Source organism: Eucalyptus grandis, chromosome 3 (assembly GCF_016545825.1).
Source record: "Eucalyptus grandis isolate ANBG69807.140 chromosome 3, ASM1654582v1, whole genome shotgun sequence".
NCBI lineage: Eukaryota > Viridiplantae > Streptophyta > Magnoliopsida > Myrtales > Myrtaceae > Eucalyptus > Eucalyptus grandis.
The window spans coordinates 4,306,045-4,317,012 of NC_052614.1; the positions used below are offsets into that span (position 1 = coordinate 4,306,045).

The 10,968-nt window shown below is 39.6% G+C and overlaps 2 protein-coding genes across 2 annotated transcripts; one reads left to right on the plus strand and one right to left on the minus strand.

Moving 5' to 3' along the window:
- Window positions 1-1,024: 1,024 nt before the first annotated feature.
- Window positions 1,025-9,026, minus strand: LOC104438822 (TMV resistance protein N-like). Its single transcript, XM_039308553.1, has 4 exons — window positions 8,179-9,026; window positions 6,961-8,058; window positions 2,024-2,326; window positions 1,025-1,929 (listed from the first exon to the last, which is right to left on the minus strand). Exons 1-2 carry the CDS (start codon window positions 8,865-8,867, stop codon window positions 7,104-7,106), a joined length of 1,644 nt encoding a protein of 547 aa, XP_039164487.1. The 5' UTR covers window positions 8,868-9,026; the 3' UTR covers window positions 1,025-1,929; window positions 2,024-2,326; window positions 6,961-7,103.
- Window positions 4,026-4,637, plus strand: LOC120291564. The gene has a single exon (XM_039309216.1). The coding sequence runs from the start codon at window positions 4,026-4,028 to the stop codon at window positions 4,635-4,637; it is 612 nt and encodes a 203-aa protein (XP_039165150.1).
- Window positions 9,027-10,968: the final 1,942 nt, after the last annotated feature.

Genomic DNA, 10,968 nt, shown 5'->3' on the forward strand with positions numbered 1-10,968 from the left:
CAAAAGCAGCTAAGCTATAGTCATCTCATTACACCATAGCAAACTGGTAGAAGAGAATAACTGAGCAGATCTCTGCACCTGACAGGAATCACAAGCTGATAAATATAACAGGAGAACTAAACATGCTTCGCCGAACATGCAGAAAAGCTAGAATTAGTTTCATTTTATTTTCTACGTGTGCAGACATCAACATCCAAAATCAGACCAACAATAGCAACTCAAAACCTTGAATCACCAGAATGAGCATGCACCAATCACACTAAGAATCAACCATTGAACAAACCGATCAATCGGCGACAAGTATGGTTTAACGTTAAAAGGGGTCCAATCACCTGGACTCTAAAGATATGGCAATCGGAAGCAATGAAGACCCAACATGAAGATCCTTTCTCAGCTAGCAGAGCATGTGACTATGAATCTCACTTTCGAATCAGTCGTCCCATCATCGTCATCCACTAGAAGTAAGACAGAAACAAACCACCAGATGATGCTGGACTCCTCAATCCCTTCACCCTCTCTATGCTCAAATTCCACCCTCCTCTTCTTCTTACCCCCCCCCATGCCCAGAATCTCACTCACGACGATCCAACCATTAGCCTGTCGTGAGGTAAAAAGTCCGGAAATTTCTTGAGTGACTCGCACCCATCCCTATCAAAGTACTTCAGAAATTTACTAGGGCAGTGAATTTCAACTAAGCTTTTGCAATCCGTAACAATCAACCGCTTCAGATTCTCCGACTTCGAAAGGTCCAGTACTTGAATGTGCTTGCGCGCAGAGATATCCACCACTTCTAGGGATCTCAATTTTTCAAGGCCTTCTATCGCATGGAGATCATCTGGCTTTTCATCAAAGCCGTCGAGATCATCTGGCTTTTCATCAACGCCGTCGAGGTTGGACAATTCTGGCTCTATGATTGGGTGAATAAGCTTTTGCGGCAATCTGTCTAGGTGCAACTCTCTTAGGGATTTTAAAGCTTCTAGTCCATCCAATTTCTTCAGCCCACTGCATTGCGCAAGCCATAATTTCAACAAAAACTTCAAATCGGAAAGAATTGACAACCTTTCCAATTTGGGACATCGCACAACGTGAAGCATTCGTATGCAGGAGGGAAGCTCTGGGATGCTTTGAAGAGACCCGCAATCCCAAAGCCAGAGCTCCTGTAGATGCTTGAGGTGAGAGAGCGATGGCAGCTCCTTGCTTCGACAGGCGAGCCGCAGGAATGATAAGCTACAAGGTGGTTTTGGGAGTGACTCAAGCTCAAGACACCAAAGTAAATCGAGGCGCTCGAGAGAAGAAAGCTGATGTAAGTTTTCCGGCAAGCCAGAAATTTTTGTGATGTGTAAATCAAGGGTCTTTAGAGAAGACAATCCACCTTTATCAATAAGAATTTGTCCTTCCACCTTACATTCGGAGGCCAGGAGCTCTCGGAGGCTTTGCAATTTCCCAATAGAGCTTGGTAATCTTTTTATGTCGCTATTTTCGATCTTCAAAATTTTTAATTTATTCAATTCCCCAATGGATTCGGGTAATTCCTTAATACTTGTAAATGACAAGTTCAGCTCAAGCAACTCTCCCAACTTACCAATTGAAGAAGGGATCCGTACTATTGATGGCCCAAATCCGAACCGTACTAAGCCTCTTCAGCTTCTTTAGAGATCCTATATGAGGGATTTCTTTTATCCCAGTGTGGTTTACAACAAGTTCCTCAAATTTTTCTAGTTCACCTAGTTGTTCGGGTAACTTCCTAAGACTTCGACAACCGGTCAAGCTCAAGGAAACGAGACACTTGACATCTCTAATGGAAGGGTCGATTTCCTCCAATTCAGTACAATAAAACAGGCTTAGCATCTCTAAATTTTTAAACGCAGAGAGATTAGGTATGCTCCGTAAACAGCAATACGAAAGATTGAGAACTTTCAACCTCTCCATCTACAAGAAACAAACATGTTTCAAGATTAGCAATTAGAAATATAATGATTTATCATCAAATGTAACAAAAGAAAAAGCCTTTTTTCATATTTACCTTAATTGAACGCCATCCTCTCCAATTTTCACTAATACCGCTTCCACGATCGTAATGAACACCAGATAAATCAAGTATGACTAATTTCTCCAAATGAAAGTTGGTCATCTCCAAAGAGTCGCGGCATCTCTCCCACTTTAGCCATCTTAATTCAGTAAGTGATCCTTCGAAATCTCCATCAAAGTCTACATCCTTCACACGAAGGAACTTCAAGTTCGGCATTTTTTTGAAGCTCTCTTGCTTTATGAACTCTTTGGAACCCCTTTCGTCCAAACATAGTGCCTCAATATTTTCATTTATTTCCTACAAAAAATAAAATAAAATTGAAGATTGTAAATACAATCCACCTCCTTTTGTTTTTGTTAGTATAGTCTGCATGTTATTGTGGCCGATGCATTTTGTCTCCACTTAAGAGGGCAAAAGAAATATGTCTGATCTTCTACAATTACATGATCATGTAATATGCCGATCTTCACTTGTATGCCCCAATTTTTGATGTTTTATGTGAAATTCCTATATGAAATCAATCTAGTTTTCTTATAGATTTTGAAAGTAAATTTCGTAACATATGTAATATTGAGGACTGACTAAATACGGTGTCCCTTCGACATATGTGAGAACTGTTACACATTTCAAAAACAAAAAGTACCTAATCAAACTTATGCATTTATAAAGTATGACAACTTCCCGTTCATAAAATATTTTTGGTTTTGGAATATGGCTGGATAGAAACGAGAATTTGGTCTTTTGAACTTAAGTTTTCATTCTTGGATATTCAAGCTCAAAGCTCAACAACTAATCCTTAGACAAGGGAGAAATTGTCCAATCAAATCCTAAACTACCTTTGTATGAAATTTCAATCTTGTCATTTTTGGCTATTTTTTTTTGTAGGAAATCATTGACGTGGTGTTGTGCCATGTAGGACAGCCGTAAATGATTGGATCATTAGTGATTTTTAGCAAAAACTGATCGGAAAGATTACATTGGAACTTCACGCAAAAACTGAGTGGGGACAATCCAAAAAATCGATGTTTTCGTGGATCCTGGATAGAGTAAACTCCAAGTTAGCGGGATGGAAAGAAAAAATGCTTACAAAGGCTGGTAAAGAAGTGCTAATAAAGAGTGTGGTGCAATCCCTACCTACCTATGCCATGTCCATATTTCAGCTGCCTGTTTCGATTTGCCGAGCTATAGAACAACGGATTGCGTCTTTTTGGTGGCAGAACGGTGATGCGAAAAGAGGCTTGCATTGGAAAAACTGGGAAATGTTAAAAACTAGAAAAGATGCAGGCGGCATGGGCTTTAAGGATTTGATTACCTTCAATCGAGCCATGCTAGGTAAACAGGCCTGGCGTCTAGTTTCCTCTCCTTCAGATCTATGGTGCAGAATGATTAAAGGGATTTATTTCCCTCATGGAGATCTATGGAACGCGTCCAAGGGCAATCGACCATCATGGGGCTGGCGCAGCTTAATGCTTGGCAGAGATACCATCAAAAGCAATGTTAAATGGTCAGTAGGGGATGGGAAATCAATTCGCATAAGAGAAGACAGGTGGCTATCACAAGGCACAATAGGTGGAACAGCAAACCACACAAAGCCTAAACTTGTGTCTGAACTGATCAATCCAGAATCCAGAGAATGGAAAAAGCAACTAATTGACAATCATTATGAAGAAAAAATTGCAAATGAAATTGTAGCAATTCCCCTACATCAGCAACCAATGCAAGACACACTAATATGGACAGGCAGTGGTTCTGGACAATATTCTGTCAAGAGCGGATATAATGAAGCAAGAAAAATCACTAGCCACACAGATCATAACCGGCCATCATGTTCCTTTCAACCGCCACGAACCTTGTGGACACAAATTTGGAGTCTTGATGTGCCCCCAAAGGTTCGCTTCTTCATCTGGAGCCTATGCCAAAACGCCCTCCCGACGAAGGAAAACCTATATAGAAGAAAATTGTAAGCGACCCACGATGCCCGGTGTGCGGTTCGAGTATGGAAACTACTGAGCACTTGCTGTTTCTTTGTAAATGGACAAAGCGAGTATGGCAAGACCCGATTTTTGAGCAGATCAGGCCAAACAACAGCATCAATCGCACGGATCAGTGGCTTCTAACAGCTTTCCGAAGAGATCAGAACTTACCCGCTCGTGAACTCATTAGTCTGATCCTGTGGAACATCTGGAAGGCGAGAAACAACCGGATCTTCCGAGCAAAGGAACCCCAACCAGCAGATCTGCTGTTAATAGCAAAGGAACAACAGTACACGCTCAGCACGGGTAGATCGACAAAAGGCGAGCGAGCTCTCAATCAAAACTCACCCACGCACTGGAGGCCTCCGGAAGGGCAAAACCTGAAGTTGAATGTAGATGCGTCGTGGAGACCCGGAGACTTCCTCTGCTCTGTCGCCGGTATCGCACGAGATGCAGCTGGTAGGGTGCTCGACGGCTTCGCGGCAACAACTAGGGTTTCCTCGGCAGCTGAAGCGGAAACTCAAGCAATTCTTCACGGGATTTCGTTTCTGCACGAACTCAAGCCGAACCACGTGCGAGATCTTGGAAGTCCAAGCGGAAGCTACTTCATAGAAAGCGCGTTCTCGCTGCGGTAGAAATGGTCATGGGCCGGACCGCACATACATGGGACCTTAAAGAAATTGTTCACGTGTGTACGCATGGGCTTCAGCAGGATAATGACTTCACGGTGATTTATAGCCCACGAGAAACCAATGCAGCAGCGAATTGGATTGCTCGACACCATCGACAAAACACCCTCCCACGTAATTGGGTGTCTTCCCCCCCTCTTCCCCTATGGAATATATTATGTGCAGATCTTTCCCCTTCTGTGGTTTGTAAGACTTCTCTTAATTAAGTAATAGTCACTTCTATCTTGACCAAAAAAAAAAAAAAAGTTTATGATTGAATTAATATCCATACAATAAATTTAGGATTGCTTAGGTAATTTTCGCCTAAGATGAATGAGTGCACTACTCAATTTGTCATCATTGAATTTGTCCCAATTAGTCATAAAATTTGGCTTGATCTTAAGAATTTGGTATTGTAATTTTGCATTCGCCCATTTATATAGAAATATATGAGTTAATAAATAAAGGTTAGCAATTATTATCGTTTTCCTCTTTTTGCATTCTATAATTTGGTTTTTGCTCCTCTAGTTACCTCATTTGGTAAGTTAATTATCTGTTTCTTCTCCTCTAATTTCTAACAATAGATTTTTGTCTCTTCTCTTTATCTGTGCTCGCGTATAAAGGCTCAATTAATCCTTACCAGGAAAGGCTTGCTTGTTACAAAATAGGGGTGGATACTATATTACACTAAAAGATACAAAGAAGAGAACACAATTTATTTCACCTTTCACTACTCCGCCACTTACTTCCTACAATTATATAATTTCTTAATTTCGGTCTTATCTTTTTAGTTTTTGGTTGAAAATTTCCTTCTATGAACAAGTGAAAAAACATATGTTAGTGGTTTATTTAGTTTTTTCTGTCGTAATTTATTGTTACTTAATTTTGCACAATGTTAAATTTTGTGCTCAAAATGCCTATGACTAGAACCATGCATGGGAGAATAGCCTTATGTTGTTACAACGTATTGAAATCTTGTAAGTTCTCATATTTCATATGAATGAACATGATTGATCCATCATACATATGCGGAACTTCTAATTAAAACAAAAAAACCTTAACCATGCCGCTTCCTTTATTATAATGTATCTTGAACAATCTTCCACCATTACTTTATGTGATTTGTTAATTTAATTAAATGTGACAATAAAAGAAAAGCAAAATCTGTAATTGAAAAATTAAATAATTTTTTTTAAAAAAATTTACTAGTCTTTTAACTGAAGAGATAATTAAGAATTTTCTATTAATTATCTAGTAAGAGTCATCGAAATTATGCAGTATTGTTTCAATTTATCAATTAACCTGGTTATGCATTTCTAGATTATCCAGAAAATTGATATGTCAAGATGTTTCTCAAATTATGTAAGTGACGTTCATTGAGCAATACAATTTAGACTAAACCTTCAATTTTCTTTTTATTAGGTACATGTACTAATGCATTTACATTATCATATTGGATGTAAGTTGTGAAAATGCATAATAAATCTTAGAAAACAAATTGTAAAGATTATTCATACATATAAAACCACTGCTAAGATCTTGTTACTTCAAATTGAACAAATCTTAATTCAACTTAAATCTTTCTTTTCATTGCCATAAAGTAGAACCTCACACGAGCAAATTGCACATGTTCACGATTGAAAATTAAAGATAGGATGATATGTTCAATTCTTGAGGATACAATCACATATATCATACAAAAGTAACATTTCAAGAGTGAAAAAGGTGGACAATATGTGATTCATGAATTAAGCAGATGCATTTAAGTAAAAAAAAAAAAAAAAGTAGGTATGTGATTATAACACGTAGTTATTTATTCTTATTTAACATTTATCAATTCATGTATTTATCCTCACATCAACGTACTTCAAAAATAAGTTGCTGAGATATTTTGGGAAGATAAAATGAAAGACAACAAACTAATGATCAACAGTAAAGTTTTTGTTAAAGTTATAACAACTTTTATACATTTTAGAGTGTGATGAATCAGATATATAAGTGGCATAGAGTAAACTTTCAAACCTGTGCGATGCTCAATCTTCAACAAGTAACATAGGAAGAAGCAGTAACAAATCTGCTAGAAAATGATGTCAATAGCCCTTTTCTGAGCCTCATAGTCATGAGTGCAAACTTTTCATGAACGAAAGGCCAAAGTTGAACGTGACTTTTACCAGGAAAATGCTAACAACATATTGAGAGTGGTCAGAGATAAAAAGAACAATAACAATAATAACTTGAGGGACTACCACTAGAGGACATGGGGAAGGCCAAAAGTAGACATAGTTGTTACCTTGCGTCCTAGAACTTTCATGGCTTCCTCACCACATAATCTGCTCCAATCCCAAGGCTTCTTCTTCACTTGATGGGCGATAGCTCTGCCTAGACCTCTTAATTGATCATGCATCGTCAACTCATTATTCTCATCAAATTTTATTAACGAAAGTTCAACCATTCTTGCCAATCCAGATATTGGGGAAAATCCGAGATCATCCCATAGGTAGGTGGCGATTCTTTGGTCAGTTCCAACCAAAAACATGCTATGTCTAGAAACATTTGTTGTTCCTCATATTTTAGCGCATCATAACTTACTTTCAATTTTTGCTGCACAGTCATATGAGGTGCCTTGCTCAATTCCTTCAACGTTTCTCTCCATACTCTTTGATCCTCTGTTTCGTTGAGAAGTGAACCTATAACCTCGAGAGCCAAAGGATGCCCTCCTGTGGTGGCAACGATATCGCAAGAAAGAGTTGCGAGTTCTTTTGGACGTGGCTTCCCTTCGAATGCATGTATGCTAAACAGAAGCAAAGAGTCAAAGTAATTCATTTCTTTAAGTTCATACAAATACGTAGACTCCGACATGGCCTTATCTAGACATTTAATGGCCATATGTGACGTAACGATTATCCTACTTCCTGACCGGAATTTACAACCTCCAATCAACTTATTGAGGTGGTCTTGATGATCCACATTGTCAAGAACAAAAAGAACCTTCTTTTGTGCACAATTGGATCGGATAATATTAATTCTTGTATCAGGATCACGCGCTACATGGTCATGAATTTCTAATGTATCTGAGATTAGTCGAGATTGCACATGCTCAATCCCCTTGTTTCTAATTGTTTCTTCAATATCTCTGAGAAAGCTGCGGCACTGAAATTTGTCAACAAGTTTATTATAGATGCTCGTAGCTAGAGTTGTCTTACCGATGCCGCCTATCCCCCAAATCCAAATAATTCGAGTGTCTGGGTGAGCAATACCCACCAATTTCATAACCTCATCCACACGATCCTCAATTCCAACCAAGTTCCCAGGAAGAGGTGGTAGGAAATTATGTCGCTGCTCGTCCATTATTACTCGTACGAGTTCTTTTATTAATTCTGCTTCATGCCTGTCAAACAACACAACACCTGAGAACTTTTTAATGGTTCCACAAAACAAGGATTGAGGATGATAAATAGAAAAATTCTTCTTCTGACGAGGATCAATCAAAAGAAGGTAAACGACATACCCATTAGCAAATTTCTCTGATTCGAATACTCTAAGACCAACTGCTTTTTTGAGAGCTAGCAGCCCCTGTTGCTTGACCTCCTCCTCACATTTATTCTTACGGGATTTGTAGGCCTTTCCAAAGGCCCCTTTTAGTTCTCGCACCTCATGGGGTTTCACCTTGTAAAGCACGGGCAAGACTTTTTGCTCTCCTCTTTCCTCACACTCCATTATCTGAATGAGCTCGCGGAGGCACCATTCATTAGCAGCATATTTTTCCGAGATGACTGGGATTGAAACCTTAGAGTGCTTGATTGCACTGATGAGATTTTCACCAATTTTCATGCCGAAGGGGAGGTTCTCATAATCTCTGAACACAAAGTTTGGATGGAACGGCAGGTCCACATCTTTGAGTCTATGGTAGAGGTGATCGACGAAGCCTTTACGAGTATCAGGGCCTCTAAAGCTCAAGAATACGTAGTAATTGTTTCCAATCACGGAGGTGTACGAAGCGCATGGGTCAGAAATCGCTCCGGACGCCGACGGCACATCGATCTTCTCCAAAGAGTCCGAAGAGGGAAGAAGATGAGGCGATTCGCTCTCGCGCTGCTCCGACTGTAATTCAACCGATTTTCCGTGTCTTTGTTGCCTCGAAATGGTCGGACTCGAAGCATCAGTGTATTTAACACACTTTGAGCAATGATTTCCCATTGCAGCTCTCTCTGTGAGACTCGACTGTTGTGGATAGTTTTTGAGGTGATGGAAGAAGGGGGTGAGTACAGTGGTTTGCTTGTCAACCAGGAAGAAGATGCCTCCGTTCGGCTGCTAGTGTTTGTGCTGGGAAGCGTCGCTGGTAAAAAGAGGAAGTAGGGAAAGGAGGAGGCGAGACCCGATTATTTTATAGGCATGATAATCTCTCCGAATACTTTAAACGAGATAAAAGGAAACCGTTCTCGACTAATGTTTCGGGTCGGGTCCGGTATCATCAAACCCGACCCGACCCATCGACACCTCCAGTTTACAGGATGGAGAAATTCACCTTAGAAGAGCCTAGAAATCTGTACATTGAATTATTTACCTGAATTATTATCTTCAACAGAAACAATTATTAAAAAATCTCTTATAAAATTTAACGCACAAAAATGTTGGATCTTCCAATCTAAATCAATGCCAAATCATAAAAATTTGATTGAGGAACAGTAAATACCACCAAAAATTTATCTAGTCTAAGTCAATATTACATAATTCATTATATTCGAAGAATCAGAGTTACAATCGCTCGCACGTTTGCTCGAATGTTAAATCACATTTAATTTAAAGTGTTTATAAATAAATTAACTCAATTCTATGTAAAATTCATGATATAAGATTGAGCTCTTCCTATCGTAGAGATGGATGAACAAAATCACTTCATTCGCGAGGTTGAGGATCTAGAGGCACCAGTATCCTCGGGTTGTCCTCAAGGGATGGTCCTTTTCTTCTTTTTACCAATGTAGTACCCAGCCACAAGGATAAGAACGGGCGTGAAATAATGCCAGAAAAGTCTCATTTTGGTCTTTCAAGGTGGGCGAAAGTACTGTAGTTTCCTTGGCACCAGAAAGATTACTCGACTAATGCAGATAAGATGGAGCAGGAAATGGCTACTGGACTATCTCTGCGCCACATTTATAGCGTCGCTCGTAAATAGGTGGAAGGAAAGCACGAGGCAAGGCATTATTACTCGACTATTAAGTATATTTTAATCTCTCAAGGTACGTTGGTCGTTTCCTGTATTTCAAGTGTTCACACTTGGAATCTGGAGATGCCTTCGTATTGACTCGAAACAAACTACTCGCGTTGCCTTCTTGTGGTCCAAACTCCTCCTCATCCTCGACGGTGGCTTCTTGGCAAATATCCGATGGATGATCATTCCATTCGCTGCTCCAAGCGCGCCTTTCCTTACCACTTCTTGGAGACTTCCTCTTACACGTGCTTAGTCATGGCCTTCTAGGCATTATCTGGTGGTGGTTCCATCTCAACGCTGAATGGAATTAAGACGAGCTGATTTTCTTACCATTTATGACAGCCATTCAGTTTGCCCGTGCTACGCCATCGGAGCATTGGGTTTATTTTATTGTCATTTTTTACCACAGCATTAGTACCGTATCGAAAAGCAAATAAAAGAACTTAATGGTGATATTGGCACTACAATCATCTTAACATTAGAGTGGCCTGTAGATTGATGCTATGCACAGGAAAAATCTAGTGAAATAGATTATAGGAAATAATCATTCGAGAAGCATATTGATCGTCATGAAAATAACTAATTGTTCTACAAAATTTTTATTTCAAATAAAGTGGGCAAATAAAAGTAACTTTTTTTTTAAAAGAAAGTTAGGATAGATATCATTTAAGTGCCACATATAAGCCACCCATTGATATTGCTTCAGGTCTTGCTTCTATCGTATGGGAGGATCTCGGAAGGGTCCTGTGCCTTCTGCTCAAGTAGGCCAGACTCAATCGATCACTTATACTTTGGTTGCTCAGTCACGGGTAGGATGGTCTCGTTTTGGGCTCTAAATTGTCACTTGAATTGGCGAAATGGACCTTGGAAGGACAATCTTCAGTGGGTCATCAGCCACCTCTCGGACTCGTCTTTCCATCACTCCATTTCTCGCTTTGCATTCGCTGCTATGTGCTACCTCATATGGAAGGAGCGAAATAATATCATCTTTCGGAATCAGACATTATTCCTGCCCGCCCTCAAAGAAAATCTTCGGAAGGCTGTCAAAGATAGAGTCTCCACATTTTCAAGAATCCCGGACAATCCGTG

Bases quoted from the DNA above. Each gene is read 5' to 3' on its own strand.
- LOC120291564 (XM_039309216.1), top strand. From the start codon at position 4,026: ATGGAAACTACTGAGCACTTGCTGTTTCTTTGTAAATGGACAAAGCGA.
- LOC104438822 (XM_039308553.1), bottom strand. From the start codon at position 8,867: ATGGGAAATCATTGCTCAAAGTGTGTTAAATACACTGATGCTTCGAGT. The intron at 8,059-8,178 runs GTATGTCGTTTA...GTTGTTTGACAG, and splicing joins TCAGAGAAATTTGCTAATGG to GCATGAAGCAGAATTAATAA.